General features: G+C 33.8%; 5 protein-coding genes across 6 annotated transcripts; 2 read left to right on the forward strand and 3 right to left on the reverse strand.

Annotated features, from left to right (window-relative positions):
* Positions 1 to 1,707: 1,707 nt before the first annotated feature.
* On the reverse strand, positions 1,708 to 3,841 carry LOC17883784 (WAT1-related protein At4g01440). Of its 2 annotated transcripts, none has more exons than XM_023781429.1 (6): positions 3,494 to 3,841; positions 3,339 to 3,401; positions 2,801 to 2,917; positions 2,326 to 2,713; positions 2,100 to 2,251; positions 1,708 to 2,028 (listed from the first exon to the last, which is right to left on the reverse strand). In XM_023781429.1, exons 1-6 carry the CDS (start codon positions 3,676 to 3,678, stop codon positions 1,848 to 1,850), a joined length of 1,086 nt encoding a protein of 361 aa, XP_023637197.1. In that variant the 5' UTR covers positions 3,679 to 3,841; the 3' UTR covers positions 1,708 to 1,847. The 2 variants fall into 2 exon arrangements, with proteins under 2 accessions (XP_023637197.1, XP_023637198.1); XM_023781430.1 differs by having other exon boundaries at positions 1,930 to 2,028; positions 2,100 to 2,261.
* A 2,225-nt stretch (positions 3,842 to 6,066) lies between these two features.
* LOC17882311 (WAT1-related protein At4g01430) lies at positions 6,067 to 8,799 on the reverse strand. The gene is made up of 6 exons (XM_006289815.2): positions 8,593 to 8,799; positions 7,932 to 7,994; positions 7,662 to 7,778; positions 7,152 to 7,572; positions 6,625 to 6,776; positions 6,067 to 6,535 (listed from the first exon to the last, which is right to left on the reverse strand). The coding sequence occupies exons 1-6, from the start codon at positions 8,769 to 8,771 to the stop codon at positions 6,370 to 6,372; spliced, it is 1,098 nt and encodes a 365-aa protein (XP_006289877.1). The 5' UTR covers positions 8,772 to 8,799; the 3' UTR covers positions 6,067 to 6,369.
* Positions 8,800 to 11,512: 2,713 nt separating this feature from the next.
* LOC17884475 (calcineurin B-like protein 5) lies at positions 11,513 to 13,189 on the forward strand. The gene is made up of 8 exons (XM_006290091.2): positions 11,513 to 11,594; positions 11,725 to 11,807; positions 11,946 to 12,005; positions 12,081 to 12,189; positions 12,324 to 12,376; positions 12,490 to 12,570; positions 12,665 to 12,777; positions 13,059 to 13,189. Exons 1-8 carry the CDS (start codon positions 11,513 to 11,515, stop codon positions 13,093 to 13,095), a joined length of 618 nt encoding a protein of 205 aa, XP_006290153.1. The 3' UTR covers positions 13,096 to 13,189.
* Positions 13,190 to 14,040: 851 nt separating this feature from the next.
* On the reverse strand, positions 14,041 to 15,222 carry LOC17882846 (NDR1/HIN1-like protein 12). Its single transcript, XM_006288528.2, has one exon. It carries the CDS (start codon positions 14,976 to 14,978, stop codon positions 14,292 to 14,294), a length of 687 nt encoding a protein of 228 aa, XP_006288590.1. The 5' UTR covers positions 14,979 to 15,222; the 3' UTR covers positions 14,041 to 14,291.
* A 683-nt stretch (positions 15,223 to 15,905) lies between these two features.
* LOC17883380 (conserved oligomeric Golgi complex subunit 4) lies at positions 15,906 to 20,373 on the forward strand. The gene is made up of 3 exons (XM_023780201.1): positions 15,906 to 17,587; positions 17,801 to 19,402; positions 19,698 to 20,373. The coding sequence occupies exons 1-3, from the start codon at positions 16,199 to 16,201 to the stop codon at positions 20,325 to 20,327; spliced, it is 3,621 nt and encodes a 1,206-aa protein (XP_023635969.1). The 5' UTR covers positions 15,906 to 16,198; the 3' UTR covers positions 20,328 to 20,373.
* The last annotated feature ends 30 nt before the right edge of the window (positions 20,374 to 20,403 follow it).

Consider the following 20,403-nt stretch of genomic DNA (forward strand, 5'->3'; position numbering starts at 1 on the left):
TTTAAAATTTTATATATACAATTACATAAATGTTGTTTTTATCCTACCATGAATTTAAAATTTACTTACATTCTTAAACTCAGTAATACATTTAAAATTTTAAACTATGATCAATTTAAAATGAAAGTTGAATTATATTATTACCACTAACTAATAAAAAATGAAAGTATTTCTTATTTAACATTTCATTTATTTACATAATTTATTTTTATTTATATAAATTTTCTATTAATTAAATAAGTAGCATAAATATGCACTAAATGAATGTTTAAATTTATTTTAATGTAAAAAAAATGTGGCTTAGGTAGATGCTTAGGTGGCATCATGAGAAGAGAGAAAAAGCTAACTTTATATATATAGATTCAGGCAAGCGTAAATAACGTTTTAAAATAATCCTCCTAAAAAAGGATTAACTAAATTGCGTATTCTACCGATGTAATCTGTATGTTAGCTTTTCTTCTTCTTAGTTTATGGAGGATGAGCTTCTCCATTAGTGATAGAAATGAAGTATGTTTTTTTTTTTTGGTGAATAGAAATGAAGTGTTTTTAGTCAGATTAACAATTTAAATCACAAATAATATATGTTAAACCAATATGAAAATAACAACTAGAGTAGTAAGAGGTTTCTTTAGTATCTTCTCTAAGACACTTTTGTCTTCTCTTCTTCAAAGGGTCTTAACTTTATATTGAGAATTTTACTTTAGTTATTCATGGTATCAAAAATTTACTTAAGGAGGATAAATCTAAAATAATTAATGGCATAATATCAAGCTATTAAAATCTGATACATTCATAAGATCTCGATCATTGACATATTCATGCTATTGAGACAAAATTCCATCATTTTCCTTCCGAACGCGGGATACTCCTTAACCTTTGAGTACATTACATACATTATGATTTACAAGTGTGTACTTCCTAAACATGCTTTTTATACATGTGTTACTCACTTGGATAGTACTGCCTATCCGCTCTCAACACCGGAAAATATAGTCAAAAGCAAACGACAAAAACATTCGATTCTTGCAAACAGGAATAGGAAGAGAGATGATCCGATCACATGATTCATGCAACCGTGGCTTCATGTTAATAGGTTTGAGTACAACAGTTGACTACCTTTAAGTTTCACGACCTCGACAAGAGAAACTAAAACGTTCATGAAGGCAAAGCTTAGCTTCATCAAAGCAATATTTGCCTCTCATTCTCTTTCGTCACTCTGGTCCATTTACTTGTAAACCAACTCCCTCGCTTGTTTACTGCTTAAAAGGAATAAATTACGGGAAATGTTTAGTTGTTTTTGTTTTTGTCAATGAACCTTATTAGCTAAAACATCTCTATTGTAAACCAAACACAAACTATTTCATCCCAAAATAGATATATATCCAAGTGAAGCAAAGATCTCAAGCCCAACATTATGATCGAGACGAACAAGCCCAAGATATAAGCCCATGCAACGAAGTGTAATGAACATGATGAGATAATCTAGGATTGCCGAAAGTGAACCTCTATTTTTTCTCACTCAATTTGGGTGTTTGGTTACAATCACTAGTTTTCGTATATTCCTTTTATTTCTACCAAACGATGGCCTTTGTTAACATATTGTAGGGCCTTCTCGCAGTTCATTTTCTTCTTCCAGCATATTCATGGGTAACTTTACTATCTTACATTCATCTGTTTGTTTAATTGCGACTATATATGAAAACTCAATTCCGGGGAAAAAAAAGTAGAATTAGAACGAAGTGCCTAGACTATATATAAATTCACTTACACAATAAGCAACTCACCGGTCAATGGTATTACAAAATAATGTATGAAGTGAAGATTTGTTTTTTTAAGTAATAATCAAATCAAGGAGTCATTGGAACAACCATAAGATGACCCTTTTTGTATTGTTCATTATTTTCTCCTCCGTCTTCTTCATTAAGGTGAGAAGGTAGCCTCTTTACACACTCTTCTTCCTTCATTTGCTTGACTTTTCCCAACAAGAATATGTATAGTCCAAAGATCACTACCCCAGATCCGATAACACTACACATATCAAGAAGAAGATTTCACATTCAATTCATTCATATATGTATATAATTATCTTTTTAACGTACCTTCCAAGGCAAATTTGACGATGAAGGATCGAGAAATCAAATAGTGTTGCGAATATAAGCCCCACTGGAGTAAATACAGAAGTAAAGATAGGCCCTCTCTTTCTGATGCACCAAGACGTTCCCACCGTACATATTCCTTGTGCTACCGCTCCCTATCAAACGCTGTGATGTGTTCATAATATAAAATATCTTACTTGCCTAAAAAAAAAAAAAAAAAAAACCTTACTGCGTAAACAACGGTCATTATGTCGAGTTTATCCGTGAGGATCCAAGCCGAGATATCTCGAGATTTTATAAGGCTTAGAAGAGCGCATTGGATGGTTCCAAAGAAAGATAATACGACAGTACTTGAGTATTGGCATGGATACTTCTCGTTCACTTTGGATTGTATCAGCATCCACGACCCGAAACAGCTACTACCGGCAAAGAGAAGTACGCATCCGATAACCCAATTCTCGGGTTTATGCTTCATCAGTTGATGGGTTTCTAGTTTGTGATATTTTGTCAAGGGAACACCTTTGTACATTGTGAGTAATAAAGCTCCTCCTATACATATCAAAGTGCCCATCCCCATCCCCATAACTGCTTTACTTTTCATGTTTAGCTTCTCTACCCTATATAAATATCACCCAAAGAAATGGGTATAAATTTTAACTTGTTAAGTTATACTTGAAAATATTGGTGACATTTGTCTTTTTTACCTGAATATTAGGGCCATAAAGAATGTAATCGCAGGAGTCATGCTAATAAAAGCACATGCTAACGTAGCAGATGTGTATGATAGTCCCAGCAGGAAGAAATACTGAGAAAAACTTGCCCTAAAATTAATATTAAAAAATTACATTCTGCTCAATATATATAAAAATATTAATTATAATTAGACTAAAAGTTGTGAGGATAAATACAACTACAATAATATTATAAAATATATCCTAATTATTTTTATTAAATTAAAATAATCTATATTTTCAGATTATACAATTTATATATATATATATATATATATTCATGTAACCCCGAAACTCCAATTTTCAAATCTTGCTAAAACTATCTCATAAATCCAAAATATTAGATTAGTAAGTCTAAATGGTGAAACAATAAAATGAAAATCTAAAGAATTGGTTTTTAATTTTTTATTTATCTTTACCCACCAAAATTGGTTTATTTCTTAATTTTGAAATAACCAGCCTATTTCTTCATATAGATTATATCTCAACGCAAATGAGAGAAAGAACGAACCCAACAAGAGCACTGAAGAAAAGCTGAACCAAGATGTTGAGCGTAAGTTTCGGTCTTGTTCTCCTAAAAACAATCAATAATTTTATTTATCGTTAAGTCATTACTAAAACATAGTGTATAAAGAACAAAGTAAATGAATATAATATTAGACTAACCGTTCCCAGAAAAATGCGATGGGTACCAAAAATACAGTGGAGATAGCGAGACGATATGTAGCGATAACCATATGGTTAACACCACCGTCGAGTACTTTCTTCACCAATGCATTACATAATCCCAACGCCGAATTTATCGTTACCATCATTATTACCGGCGTCCATTTACCATCGCAGTAACCCATCTTTTTTAACTTACTTACTGTTACGTTACAGTAATTAATCTGTCTCTCTTTTTTCTTTTCTTTTTTTTTTTTTGTTTCTTTTTCTAAGGGTTTCTTTCAGTGTATATGAATGAATTGAAGGAAAGAAACTCGCATATATATAGAGGTTAATTTGTTTTTTCCATTATTCTTTTTGTTTTGTTCACCTGTTTTTTTCCATTATTCATATTACGAATTTATCATTTTAAATATTTAGAATAAAGTAAGATTTTAAAATTAGTCATTTTCTTCTGGCTTATCTTTTAGATCGCGACACACAATTTTATTGAATTAGACAGATGACATAGACGTATAGACCATTAATTCTTATTGTAACTGCTAGCTCTGCTGCTTCATTAGGTACGTTTGTATTTTACTAAAATGAAGCTATAATCCATTCTATTTGCTATAGAAACAGAACAACCTATATAAAATGATACGTATTTTACTAAATTTGATGGCCCTTAAGTTTAACTATTCTGCTAGCTATTTAACTGAAATTTTGAATTAAATTTAGTATATAAAAACATGCAAATTTGACTAGGAAATTCATACAATTTAATCAAAAGAGTGTTGGACAGAACAATGTTATAACATTTTTTTTTCTTTGATAAACCATATATAGTATTGAAGTGGTATAAAATAGAATTCACTCTATATAGTGGTCGAAGTCGTATATTGATCATTGTCATCAACACAATTTTTATATTAGTGACTGTAAGTATAACGCTTGAACTAACTAATGTTTAAAACTAACATTTAATTTCTCTTAAAATATATGTGCTTTTGCTACAATTTTTAGCTTATTCATTTTTCATAATAAATTCTAATTATGTCTCTTCTTGCTTTTTTAATGTTTTTTTCCCTTTACATATGTTTCTTTCCCCACTAATAAATGTTGGCTTTTATGGTCTCTTTGGAAAAGCAAAGGAAAGATAAAGTGTAATAAAGCTTTTATTTCCATCAGGAACTATACCTAGTCCGCCAATTCATTTGTTTTCTTCAAAATATAATGGAATTTTTAATCAAAAAGATAATTAGAACATAATTTGTGTTTAAATAAAATCAAAAGAAACCTAAAATCGATTGAGAATATGAAAGGCTATATATGATTTAGATTGTAGTCAAAGTTGATAAACCAAATTGAAAATAAATACTAAGAAAACGACCATATCAACTTCATGCGACCATGTTAGTGTGTAACCGTGGTTAAGGCTCTGTAAATAGGAATGGCCAGACGAAAAATCACTAGGCATTAAGGCTCGATCATATCTACTATTTCGTATATCCACCACAAATGTCATTGTAATTGACTCGAACAATTGAAGTACTTTACGCATCATTATAATATGAGACTAATCATCGGCCTAAGCCTGGCCCAATATTTTCTGACCAATCAGTTCGGTTGAGGAGCCACGCCTTTAGTTTTATAGTGTTTAAAGTTTTTGGTATTGTTGCAAGTCGCAACTTTGGAAAATATGTTTAGTTTTAAAGTTACTACTCAATATATTTGTTGGTATTGATGTGATTTCTAATTAATTTTTTTACTTTTACCAAAAACAATCAATTTTTTTTTTTGCGCATATTTGCTTTCAACTTCTTCGGTTTTGCTTTCTTAATTTTGAAATTACAATGACATTTGTGGTGGATATACGAAACTATTGAAATCTGTTGTGGCATATGACTCATACATCGACGCCGTTGGTGAGACTTCGATAGATGTAAGAGTAGAGTTAATATTAGTGGGGGATATTGGATCTCTGATTTGGACTTATTTAGATGTTTTAAATTTAGAGAGATTTAAGGGAATTTTAGGATTTAGAAAATGATTTCAACAAATTTTGCAGAATTTTTTTGTTATAAATCGTTAGTGATGATTGGTAGAATTTCAAGGCATTTGAGAAAGCTAAAAATAAGATAAAAATGGTTTCTTTAGAAATTGTTTCTAAACACATCTGAACGATTTTCTTAAGAACTATGATTTTTTTTGAAAAATAGAAACTTCATGTCAAACAAAAGCTCTCCGTAACACAAAAACCAATTTTCAAAGTTCAAACTCATGGTATGCATGAATTAATTAATATATGGTCTTGTTTCCATTGGCTTGACTCTAGATATATGACCAAATTAATTAATTTTGAAAAAAGTTAATCAAATTGTGTTTCTAATTGCTAGATATGGGTTCCAATCAATTAGACAGTGGCCAAATGGACAATGTATTTTTTTAGCTATTTATATTCTTTTTTTTTTACATATAAATGAGATTTTCCTTTTACCAACGTAAATTTAAAATTTGCAAAGTTTAATGTTTGTTGCATCATATACTTTTTTTAATTACATTTTTAAGTGAAAGTGTACAACTTAGCAAAGTAACAAACTTTAAAATTTACTTACTACCATGGGAACTTTAGAAAAATAACATAAGTAATGACATAAACTATTACATGGGAAATCTTTAGAAGAATAATATAATTACATAAACTATTACGAGCTAAACCTCTATTTTTATATCCGATCAAAGGTACCAATGCAACTCGTTACAATGAGTTTATCTTTAATTTCTTGGCGTCTCCATTGAGTGAATCAAAGTTTTATAATATAAAGAGCTCACCAGTGACAGTTATCACGATTATGATAGCAGATCTCCATCACATATACACATATATGAATATATCAAACGGGCAATTTAATATCCTTATCATTTGCTATCATATGGTCTTCGTTTTCAATCTTCTCACTGGAAGTGGTCAATGTCTTTGAAACAGACTGGTCTATCTCATTCTTCTTTCCCCATAGAAACACGTAGAGACCTGTTATAGTCACTACGGATCCAAGTACGCTGCATAAATATAAAGATATCATCAGTGCATGCATGCATGGACCGACCTGTGGTTATATAGTATATATGATAATGATTTGAGAATAAACCTGCCGAGGTATAAAGGAGAGCGTAAGATGAGGAAATCGAATAACGTAGCAGCGACCAGACTGACGGGAGTGAATGTCGACACAAAAACAGCTCCTGTCAATTTTATAGACCATGCCGTTACAACTGTCGACATCGCTTGTCCAACTATTCCCTGTTTTATTTATTTTTCATCAATTTACCAAACCGTGTTAACATTTAATAATGATAGATAGAGATAATAATATGAACTGTTGAAAAATATCATAATATCAAATAAATTACTATATGACAGCTAGCGTATGAAAAAAAAGAAAGAGATTAATTAGAAGTCTGTAGTTAGAAAAAGGTCACAATAGATAAAGATGAGATGACATGTAGATATCAAAGAACATAAAACTTCTAACTCCTCGATCGTTCGTCTTTTGTTTTAACATAAACCGAACGTTTTGTCAATATTTAACAAGCATGCCAAATATATAGATTCTATAATATTAAATAAAAAGAAGAATAATACATCTTCTAAAAAGAAAAAAAAAAAAAGACTTACAGCGTAAAGGATGATGAAAATGACAAATTTATCTTGGATTATCCAATCTTCGACTTGTCTACTCTTATAAAGACTCAAAATGGCACATTGAAATGCTGCAAATAGTGACATGAGACAAGTGCTTGAGTATTTATTTCCAGGGTATTTTAAGCTTAATTTCCCTTGAAACAACATCCATAGAGACAACAACACTGCCCCAATGATCAGATAAACACAGCCTAGAAACCATTTCTCTGTTTGGTCGTGACCATTGTTATGCAACGTGTTGTTGTTCTTTTGAGTAGCTCCTGGATGAGAATGATGGTTTGATATCTCTGGGCCTTTGTAAAATGTCAAGAACATTGCTCCCATTATGCATATTAGGGTTCCCGTTACCTTGAGCACACCTGCTTTGCTCTTCAGGTTTTGGGCGTTCTCTATCCTGCAAAGTTTCTTTTTTTTTTGTTATTTGTTATTTTAAAGGTTTAAATTAATACACTCCTAATTAAGTTAGTGGCATAACTGCATTACCTGAAAACAAGGGCTAAGGCAAAAGTGATAGCAGGTAACATGCTAACTAGAGCCATCGAAACAGTAGCTGACGTATACGATAGTCCAAGCAAAAAGAAAAATTGCATCAAACTTGCCCTGCGTTATTTTTAAAAGGAGAAAAAAAACATAAACAAAGTAAGAGGTAACGTGCTAGCAAACTCTTTTATACTTTTAAAAAGTTAAAAAAAATCATCAAAAGCAGAGGAAAGTGCGTAAAAATATAACAAGAAGAAGTGGAAAAGGACAAACCCAAGTAGTCCGCTGATGAAATGTTCGCACAAAAGCATGAACGTTAGCTTTGGTCTTGTTTTCCTATAACAAACTCATTTAAAGTGCAAACTTCATTACTTATACATATTCACAACATAATGGTGATATAGTTACATACATGAGAGGATATATATCAATATATAATTTTAAACTTATAGTTTCACCTTGTCTTACAAAAAAACTTAATTTGGATTATTTTGGACTCTATTAACACATCATATCGAACATGAAAAGAACAAATATATGTTGGTAATTACTGTAAGGATGAAGAAAAGTTTAAAATTCATGGTTAGTTTAAATATTGACGCGTAAAGGTAAAATCATATATGAAAAAAAGGATTAGTATGATTTTAACAAATAATGATCAAACCATCATATATGAATGAAATTAAAGCATATATTTTATAGTTGTAATGGTAACAAGATAAATTAAATTTTAGTTGGGTAAAATATCGACGTCTGAAATTGAATCTGATCATTCATATTTCTTTAAAAAAGACATAGCTAGCCAGAGAAATATACTTTTAAAAAGATGCATGTAGTTGTTGCACAAAAAGAAAAAAAAAGATGCATGTAGTTAAAGATAGCTACAAAATCTAAGAGTTGCGAGACATAACTAGAATCAGAATGTTGATCATACCTCTCCCAAATAATAGAAAAAGGAACCAAGATTAGAGTTGAAATAGCCATTCTATAAGCACCAAAGATCATATGGTTAACACCAACGTCAAGAACTTTCTTAACGAGAGCATTCACTGATCCCATTGCTACACTTGATATTAACATTATTATTACTGGTGCCCATTGTTCTTCCTTCATCACCCCTCTCTCTCTTCTCTTTTGAACTTTTTTTAATAAAGATTTTTTTGTAGATTTTTTTGTTTTGAAGATTTGTTTTCTGTAATGTCGAATGTTTTTCTTTGCGTTTGGCAACCACACGCCTTTACATCTACTTATATTTATAATGAAATTTGTCTAGGTGGTTGCCACCTTGGATATCTTCTTTTATTGTTTAACCTTAGTTCAAATTTATTAATAATATTTGATTGTTAAACTATGTCGAATATATTTTAGTTTGGTGGTGTTGGTGGATATATCATTTTCAATTTTATAAATCAAATCCGGATTCAGACTCTCGGGATGTACATAGATGATTCAGTGTAACTAAGAAACCAAAAAAGTGAGTAAGTTCTATTTTTGCAGAAACATACAAAGTTCAAAACAGATTATTCATTCTGAAGCCTAACATCGCAAAATTGATTTGAAAAATAATCATTTCCCCAAGTAATCTTAGCATTTTCCGTAATGCGAGACACGCACATTGCTTCTCGTTCATGTCATCTACCCCCTTTTATGAACTTTTTTTTTTTTGTATGTTATTATATTCTTGATTGGTTAATCAACACGTAATTAATTCTAGACTTCTAATAATAATTTAATTTTACAGTAAACCAAAATTTCTCCTTACAGACCGAATTTTGTTTGATAATTAATAACGTCAACATACTTAATTATAAGAAATTATATATTGGACTTATTATTTTGTTTTTTTCTTACAGAACCTAACGTTTCTGTTATTCATCATTACAATGTCCATGTTCCGTGTCCATTGGCGAATTTATGTTAACATATCATGTTATATATACATTGCGTGTGTCAAGCTGATCATATTTATTTTGTTGGGTTTAAGTCAAGCTTTATTTAACATGGAAAGATCAGGTATCTAAAAAAGTGTGATCAAAAGAAAGATCTATGCATGTAAAGGTTGAAAATTCCACTACGACAAGTTTAGATTTTTTTTTTTTTTCTATTTTCATTTTTATTTTTCATTTTTATTGAGTTATTTGATACTGATGTGTTTACAGCTAGACCAAACTATACAAAAAATTTAGACAAATATAATACGTATGAACCTGTGGGACAAAAGGAATAATATATATGATAAACCTTCAAATCATCTGTACGTAAAAACCTCTAACAAAAAAAGTATTAGGTAAACTGGTTAGATAAGTCTGATTATAGAAAGACAACATTTTCTACTAATGCCGTATAAGAAGATAACATTTGATATAACAAAATTTAATATAAATCAAAGAAAATGTTCGGTTAGAATTGAATAGCATGCAAAAAACAAAGCATAACAACTCTACATTGATGATCGACGTATGTTTCCATTAGCTATAGGCTTCTGATAATAAAGTGACATGCGTTCTACGTACTGAGATATAAGAGACAAATTTAGTCCCGAATAGACAAATTTCACTTTGTAACACGCAAACTAAATTGAAAGATCTAACCTATTTAAAAAGTGAATAAATGGAACTAGCAGTCGCAAAAAATTGACGCATTTCCATATTCTGAATAAATCGCATTTTTCATAATTAAATAATATTTTACTCTAAATCGGTCTATATAAAAACTAAAATATTAAAACTAGCTTGAAATTGGAAGAAATGGTGAAAATATATATTGGGATTAATGAGAGTGAGAAATTAATTAACCTAGTGGCTAGTGACACTTATTAATGCTTTCATCCCACCATATACGTATAGGTTTACCCTTAGTAATTTTCTTGTAATAAGAACTGATACGGTTATTTCCAAAGATATAAACAAAAAGGTGTAATGAGAACGACAAATCACCACAAAATAGTGTGATGAGTCAGTAACCAACAAAGATAAAAGTAACAAGTAAGTAAGAAAAAATATAAAAAAGAAGAATAGACTAGCTAGTGCCTCGTGGTCGTTGTGATGACATTACATCGCTCGCAAGTATAATGGCTGCCTGGACCATTTACGGATCTAACCGGTCGGCCATGCGGTCGAATCTAAAACCGGTTGTTCTCCATGTTTTAAGTATATCCCAGTCAAGAATTAAAGTTTATCTTCATATATTATTTGTGTTAAGTATATCCCAATCAAAAATTAAAGTTTTTCTTCACCTTCCTTCGTATTAGTGCATTTTAATGTTCTGGAATAATGATCAACGATCCAAAACCATCCGGAGGGGAACCTTTCTGGACTATGAATCTGACGTGTTGATAATAAAAAATACTTGTAGACTGAGATGTAAGTTGGAGATATGGGTAGAGCTTGACGATGAAATAATAAATATTAATCATCATAACATATAGCTTGACAAAAAAAAAAACATCATAACATTTTTTTGTAACTTTTGTTTTTTGTAAAAGAATATAAACTGACCACTAATTAACTTTTTTTTTGGTTCTGGTTCTATATGATCGGTGTCAATAACTGAAACAACAATACCCGGTAAAAAAACAAAACAAAAGATTTGAAACAAAACAAAAAGATATAAACCATAGAAAAAGAATATAGAGGAAGAATTAGTATCAAATTCCTATGTAAATATTATACCATTTGTCTCCAGCTTCCTAAGCCTGGAAGGTATGAATCCTTCCCACTTTAGAATTTGTTCGGTCAGAAATAGAATAATATTCCACAAACCACAATCACGCAGCTTGGTTCGTTCTCGTATATATAGACACACACATGTATAGAGCCATAAGTTAGAGATTTATATTTGATATAGTAATTAAAATGGGTTGTGTTTGCAGCAAGCAATTAGGAGTTGTTGGAACAAGGCATGAAGATATTTCCCTTCTTGCTTCTCAAACATTTTGTAAGTCATATCTGCCATGCACTCTATAATTACTATATAGTGTTAATTATATTGCATAGAACGATAATACTTTTGCATGCATGAGTTTGTAGAGATCAGTGGTAACATCTTAACTGTTTTGGGTTTGCAGTTAGCGAAGCTGAGGTTGAAGTTTTGCATGAAATGTTCATGAAACTCACTTCGTGTCTCAGCAACGACAATCTTTTGACCAAAGTAAGACGACTCTAAACCAAATATTATTTCCACAATATGTGAATATCAATATAAGTCTTGATAACATATCTAAGTTGTTATACTAATTAAAGAAAAGGTTTATTAGTGTTATGTTGATTTTGGTTGGCTTTTTTTCAGGAAAAGTTTCACTATATCTTAATCAAGGATACCAAGAGGCGCAGTCTTGCAGCAGACCGGGTAAAGTTTCTAATGAAATTTGTAAACTTATGACCTTTGTTCATCATACGAAATAACATATCATGAAAAATGCAGATTTTCAGATTATTCGATATGAGAAACGATGGGACTATAGATTTTGGAGAGTTTGTACACTCTCTCAACATTTTTCATCCAAACTCAACCCACAGAGATAAAGCCATATGTATGATTATTCATTTCCCTTTATTAATTTATTCAATGCTATTATAATTTATAATTCATTTCTATGTAGATAAAGTTCAATGTTATTAAACTACAACCAAAAAAGTTTAAATCTGATCACTTGTTCGTAAACAGTTGCATTTCGATTGTACGATACTCGTCAGACTGGATTCATTGAACCGGAAGTGGTACGCAATATTCGTTTTAAGAAAAGAGAAAAAATGTGGATAAAACAAAAGAACAGATTCGGATTAATAGTTTCTAATATACACATAAATGTCATTGGTAATTAAAATTGTAGGTGAAAGAGATGATAATAGACGTTCTAGAAGAATCAGAACTTGTGCTATCCGAGAGTATCATCGACTCTATCGTATCAAAGGTATACATATATAACGCTAATTAAGTTTGTGAGCCGATTTAACATGTTTAGTTAAATGTTTACTACTGAACTTAATTATATTATGGCAATGAAGACATTTGAAGAGGCGGATTGGAAAAAAGATGGGAAGATAGATTTGGAAGAATGGGAGAATTTTGTTGCCACCTATCCTTTAACGCTCAAGAACATGACCATCCCTTTCTTGAAGTAATTCGTTTCTTTGCTTTCTCTTAAATTTACTTATGGTTTCATATGTATGTGCAAAAATATAGTTTAGGAAAAGAAATATGAACCATTATTTAATAACACTCACTGATAAATAAAAATTCAGTTTTGAGGATACAGATTTTCAAGATCCAGCTTGTGTACATGTATGCATAAACTGCATATATGATCTATATTTTTTCAGTATTTTCTATGTATATATTTTTGTTTGTGTGTATCAGATCAAATTCACTAAGACATTTTTTTCTGTTTTTTTTTTCCAGGGATATACCAAGGATTTTCCCAACCCTTTTCTGGTAAAATCAGATTAGTTTGTGCCACCCATTAGGTTTTTCTCTTTAAAATAAAAAAAACTCACATATGTTAGTATGTAAAAAAAAACATATTAAAGTATCAAAAGAATCATCTTACATTTACATTAACATCTTAATTTTTGAACAAGGATAAAAAGTCATTGTTTTTAAACCACCAAATTACTAAAGCTGTAATATGAAAAGGTACAAAGCAAAGATCGGTTCGTAAAGACAAAAGGAGTTTTAAGAAAAGCAAAAGAGGAAATATAAAAAGAACAAACTTGTGGAAACTCGAGGAAAATGGGAAACACAGAGATAATTGAATATAACATAATAATAAGTTGCCAAAAAAGAAAGACAAAATAAATGGACATGACACTAACCAAAATTTGAATCAGGTTAACTCATCAAATTCACTATAATTATAAAATGGGTTTCAATAGCAGTGAGCTAAGATGTGAACTCAAATATGAGCTAAGATGAGTGAAACTAATGACTCACGATAACTTTAAAAAGATTCGAAGAAACAAACTACTACTAGACTAGTCACTCTCGTTTAAAACGATCGTAGTTGTGATCAAGCACAATTATTTACAAATTGTGATCAAGAACAATTATTTACAAATAAGTTATTTTCAGCAGACTCGATCGTAATGACCGAAACAAAAGCACAGTAAAACATATCACTGAATCGGAAAATTACAAAGCTTAATAATACGAATTCTTAGACTTTTATTTATTATATAAAATCACTCGTAAGAAACTTACAAAAATAAATGATAAAAGACAAATGAGTGAGATATTGCATGAAGATGCCATATGTCTGACCAAACACGATGAGCTGTTGTGTCGATGAACTCACCATATGCCCAAGATACGCTATTACCGACAACATATTTTGTGTATATAGTCAAATGCCATTAATTAATATCCACAGATCCAACTACACAAATAACAAATATCATAAGTACGAGTGTAATTATCATTATACTGTAGTTATAATTTCTGGCTTATGCCTATTGATTTTATTATTATTATTACACCAGACTCTCACTCGACTCTCAAACACTAACATTATAAAGAAAAAAAAAAAGATTACAAATTCTACTTTCTCTTAACAACATTACAATTTTTTTTTTTTTAACACAAAAGATTAAGAAGAAGTAAAAAAACACATTTTAATTTATAAGATAAAATTAAGAACTAGACATCAACTTTACAAGTTGAAGGAGCGAGAAGAGGAACTTGTCCGTTAGACGATCGGTTAAATCTCAACCACACATCACACGTGGCGTAAAATCCATACCGTCCAGTCTTAATCGCACCAGCTTTCCAACGTAGCCTCCCTAGTATCACTACCCTCATCAAAACGACGCCGTAAGCTTCATCGTTCTTCAAACCATTAGCCACCTCCGGAGAAACCGGTACACCGTTACCTCCCAACACCGGAGCTATCACCACCGTAGATTTATGTCCTAGACGTAACGGAGGCAGCGGAAGCGGCGGCGTTATGATCTGATCTTTATACGTCACGTACATGGAGAGCTTGTCGTAGCGGATAGAGACTCTCCGGTTAGGGTTTCTCGCCAAAACGCTGAACTGAACGGAGGTTGTGATTAACGGCGGCGCCGTAAAGTTGAGGTCGTAGATGGCGGCTCCGACGACGGTGAGACGTGGTTTGTGTGGACGGTAGACGAGCCAGAGTATCAAAGCGATGATGCCTAGCAAGACGAGGATGGTGAAGATAGCGCCGCAGATCGCACGACGAGCATCTCCGCCGCCTCCTCCACCTTCTTTAGAGTAAGATTCCGGCGTAGAAGAAGCGGAGGGAGCATTCTTGTGTTCTGCTTTGGCTGCTGCGTGCTCTGCTTTTGCTTCTCCTTCTCCCATGGCTCTATATATATATATGTGTGTTTGTGTATGTATAGGTGTGTGTATTTAAGGGTTTGGTGAAAGAAGAGTGAAGAGTCTTCACTAAGTAGGAGGAGGAGGAGAAGATAAGTAGAGAGATGCCAAGTTTTTGTCTTGTTTTGTTTTTGCTTTTGTTTTTTTATTTTGTAGTTTAATAAAAGAGTTAGCAAACACTCGATCTAGTCCGAAGAGTACATTTTTATTAATTGTTTATAAGTTAGAAAGCTTGGAGTCGTAATTATGTGTTCTTGTTACTTTTGTGCGACTAATCCTTTTGTAAAAGAAGCCGTAAATTTTGATTTTATGGGATTTGATTTACTGTTTACAAGTATGGTTTTCACTTTTTATAATACTATAATTGATATAGAGGTACTTTCTAAAGAATCCAAATCTCGGTGCAAACCGTTCACGTGACGGATCTGATGGCTATAATGAAATTATATAAAGAGATGTAATGTATGTGGCTACTACACATTACTATATGATTGACTTTTTTTGATGACTATTATTGACATTTGTGCAATGTGATAACTATAACTATTTTGTCCCTGTTCTAAACATATAATGTAAAATGTTGCATACCATATTATTTGTATTTTCTTTTCAGTTATGTGGCCAGAGATTGGAATTAAGCAAGTTAATCAAATAAAGCTTATCATCATATCTCCCAATTATTCTATCAACTCTCTAGTGAAGAATTAACACATATGTACAATTGTACATCCATTCGAAGGTACAGTAAATGAATTGGGTACCACAAGAATTTGAAAAACAAAATAAAGTTCATAGGTTTAAAAAAAAAAAAAGTACAACAGCCTTTTTTATGTCCACAATCTCAATATAATTATTAAAAAATATATAGAAGCAAAATGTCTTAATTTTATTTGTTACTAAACATCCAAAACAAATTATAATACGCAATAAGAAGAATCTGTTATTTAAAGACACTAACCGAGGCACCGCACCGACACTGTTAGTCACCGACAGAGATAAGTCATAGAGTCAGTCTGCTGCTTTCTTCTCTTTCCTTATTGGGCCTATATTAAAACCCAGTTGTTCCTTATTGGGTCTATATTAAAGCCTATTAATAACTTGGGCTTACATAATTTTTGCGTAGACATTCAATTACTGCTAGACGCCTAGACTGAATCACACAATCTCTCACTTTCAACGGCCGATTTAATTAAACACTCCGACTAATGATTCGCCGGCTGATCTACGACTGTTCCGCCGTCACACGCCACCTCAGTCCACCGTTATTGACGTTTTCACGTTTATTATTCTCTTCTTCATCTGAACACGAAGCTCGAGAGCCGAGACCCTCGGCTCTGGTATCGAATCCGAACGCTAAATCTCCAATCGGGTCTCCGACTCGGGTTCAAAAGCTCATAGCTTCGCAATCGGATCCTCTCCTCGCCAAGGAGATCTTCGATTACGCTTCAAAGCAGCCTAATTTCCGCCATTCTCAATCTTCTCATCTCATCCTCATCCTCAAACTCGGACGTTCTCGATACTTCACTCTCATCGACGATGTTCTCGCCAAGCACAGATCGAGTGGATACCCAGTAACCGGAGAACTCTTCACGTATCTGATCAAAGTCTACGCAGAAGCGAAGTTACCAGAGAAAGTTTTAAGGACGTTTTACAAAATGTTAGAGTTCAATTTCACGCCACAGCCAAAACATCTGAATCGGATTCTGGAGGTTCTCGTAAACCATAGGGGTTATCTTCGGAAAGCTTTTGAGCTTTTCAAGAGTTCACGTCTTCACGGTGTGACGCCTAACACGAGAAGTTACAACATTTTGATGCAAGCTTTCTGTTTGAATGATGATTTGAGTATTGCGTACAAACTGTTTGGTAAAATGCTTGAGAGAGATGTTGTACCTGACGTGGAGTCTTATAAGATTCTGATAAAAGGGTTTTGTAGGAAAGGACAAGTGAATGGTGCTATGGAATTATTAGAAGATATGCTGAATAAAGGTTTCGTGCCTGATAGGTTGAGTTACACAACTTTGTTAAACAGTCTGTGTAGGAAGACGCAGCTCAGAGAGGGTTATAAGCTTCTATGTAGGATGAAGTTAAAAGGTTGTAATCCTGATATTGTTCATTACAACACGATGATTCTCGGGTTTTGTAGAGAAGGTCGTGCTATGGATGCTAGGAAAGTTCTTGATGATATGTTAGGTAACGGTTGCTCGCCTAATCTGGTCTCGTACAGGACATTGATTGGAGGACTTTGTGATCAAGGACTGTTTGATGAAGGGAAGAAGTACCTACAAGAAATGATATCCAAAGGGTTTTCTCCTCATTTTTCGATTTCGAATAGTTTGGTAAAAGGGTTTTGCAGCTTCGGTAAAGTCGAAGAAGCATGTGATATTGTCGAGGTTGTGATGCAGAGCGGAGAAACATTGCATTTAGACACTTGGGAGATAATAATTCCATTGATCTGTAAAGAAGACGAGTCAGAGAAGATCAAACAGTTTCTTGAAGATGCTATTAAAGAAGAGATAAGTGGTGATACAAGAATCATTGATGCGGGTAGCGGTTTAGGATCATACCTTTCTAGTAAGCTACAAATGAAACGCAAAATTGTTAGAGAGAGGAAGAGACATTTATAGGTTCCTGATGTAGAAGAAAGAAACGTGAAACTGAAACTTCAAGTTTAAACTCAAGTCTAGTGGTCTTCGTTATTGGGCCTGATTTGGGCTAACATTAGTTAAAGCCCATTTGGCTGCATATCAGATTCTGATCAATTAGTAAGTGAGAGTGGCAACGAGTTAGATCTGAGTTTCGCCGATTACTCAGAAAATCATAAAATGCCGGAGATCGAACAAGACGATGCGGTGGCGGAGTCGGTGGATTCGTCCACCGTTAAATTCGGTACACCGGAAACGTTGGAGTATGTACGATCGCTCACTGACGTTGGAGCCATGACGCGACTTCTTCACGAATGTATCGCTTACCAACGAAGCCTAGACTCGGATCTCGACACGCTTCTGTCGCAGCGCACGGAGCTGGATCGGAATCTGGTTCAGCTACAGAGATCCGCGGAGATTCTCGATATCGTGAAAGCGGATGCAGATCACATGCTTGGAAATGTTCGATCGACTTGTGATCTCGCGGATCAGGTTAGTGGCAAGGTACGAGAGCTGGATCTCGCTCAGTCTCGTGTGAATGTTACTCTCTCTCGCATTGACGCGATTGTTGAACGAGGGAATTGCATTGAAGGCGTGAAGACAGCTTTGGAATCGGAGGATTACGAATCTGCCGCGAAATTCGTACAGAGATTTCTCCAGATCGATTCGCAGTACAAGGATTCTGGTTCTGATCAGAGAGAGCAACTTCTCGCTTCAAAGAATCAACTTGAAGGTATTGTGAAGAAGAAGCTCTTAGCGGCAACAGACCAGAGAGATCATCCTACAATTTTGAGATTCGTGAGACTTTATTCTCCATTGGGGATGGAGGACGAAGGGTTACAGATTTACGTTCGTTACTTGAGAAATGTCATTACGATGAGAGGGAGGATGGAGTACGAAAATGTGGTTGAGCTCATGGAGAAAGGAGTCGGACAGGTTAATTTCGTTGGGTGCTTAACCAATTTGTTTAAGGACATTGTCATGGCTATTGAAGAAAACGATGAGATCCTGAGGGGTCTTTGTGGAGAAGAGGGTGTTGTTTATGCGATTTGTGAATTGCAAGAGGAATGTGATTCTAGAGGTTCGTTGATCTTGAAGAAGTACATGGACTTTAGAAAGTTATCTAGATTGGCGTCTGATATTAACAATTCCCCCAATCTGAATCTTCTCGCTGGTGGTGCATCTGAAGGACCAGACCCGAGAGAAGTTGAGCTGTATGTGGAAGAGATACTGTCGCTGATGCAGTTAGGTGAGGATTATACCGAGTTCATGGTGTCAAAAATCAAGTCTTTGACGTCGGTAGATCCTGAATTGTTGCCAAGGGCTACAAAGGCATTTAGAAATGGAAGTTTTAGCAAAGTGGTTCAGGAAGTGACAGGATACTATGTGATGCTAGAAGGGTTCTTTATGGTTGAGAATGTGAGGAAAGCTATAAGGATCGATGAGCATGTACCAGACAGCCTTACCACTTCAATGGTGGACGATGTGTTCTACGTTTTGCAGAGTTGTCTGAGGAGAGCTATTTCAACGTCAAACATCAGTTCTGTGTTTCCTGTGTTGACCAATGCCGGTAGCTTGTTGGGCAATGATTACCATGAAGCTTTACAACAGAAGATTAGAGAGCCTAACCTTGGTGCTAGGTTATTCTTGGGCGGTATCGGTGTGGAGAATACCGGAACAGAGATTGCAACTGCTTTGAACAATATGGACGTGAGCTGCGAGTACATTCTTAAATTAAAACATGAAATCGAGGAGCAATGTACTGAGGTTAGTTAGTACTTAGTACTCATACTTGGTGATTTAGTTAACTAGGAAATTTAAGGTTTGACTTATAATAGAATTATCTTCCGTACTTTGCCTGACTATATATGGATATTCCTTCACTTCTCTGGGTACGTAGATAATGATTTTGGTATAATTTGTTTGCTTAGAGGTAATATGCTCTGTTAATACCATGCTAACTAGCATTTGACCTGCAAAACCAGTTCCGTGAATTTCGATTTGCACTCTTGAATCTTGGATAAATCTGTCTCATTTTCTTTATCTCGTGCCATAATCGCAGGTGTTTCCTGCACCAGCAGACCGAGAGAGGATTAAATCATATCTATCTGAGTTAAGCGAGTTAAGCAACTCGTTCAAGCAATTACTCAACTCAGGCATGGAACAGCTCGTAGCAACCGTAACACCAAGAATCCGTCCGGTTCTAGACACAGTAGCTACCATAAGCTACGAGTTAACAGAAACCGAGTACGCAGAGAACGAGGTGAATGACCCGTGGGTCCAAAGACTTCTCCACTCGGTCGAAACAAACGCCGCTTGGCTCCAACCACTAATGACATCCAACAACTACGACTCTTTTCTGCATCTCATAATCGATTTCATAGTGAAGAGACTGGAAGTCATAATGATGCAGAAACGCTTTAGCCAACTTGGAGGGCTTCAGCTTGACCGAGACACAAGGGCATTGGTTAGCCATTTCTCCGGTATGACTCAGAGAACAGTGAGAGATAAGTTTGCTCGGCTAACTCAAATGGCGACGATATTGAACTTGGAAAAGGTATCAGAGATTTTGGACTTTTGGGGAGAGAACTCAGGACCCATGACTTGGAGACTCACGCCAGCTGAGGTTAGACGGGTTTTGGGTCTCCGTGTTGAGTTTAAACCCGAATCAATTGCTGCTCTCAAGTTGTAATGTTACTTCTTTTTTTATTTAATCTACAATTACTTAAAAACCATAATTTTTTAATATATCTTATTGGTGGAAAGAA

Source organism: Capsella rubella, unplaced genomic scaffold (genome assembly GCF_000375325.1).
Source record: "Capsella rubella cultivar Monte Gargano unplaced genomic scaffold, Caprub1_0 scaffold_6, whole genome shotgun sequence".
In the NCBI taxonomy this organism is placed as follows: domain Eukaryota; kingdom Viridiplantae; phylum Streptophyta; class Magnoliopsida; order Brassicales; family Brassicaceae; genus Capsella; species Capsella rubella.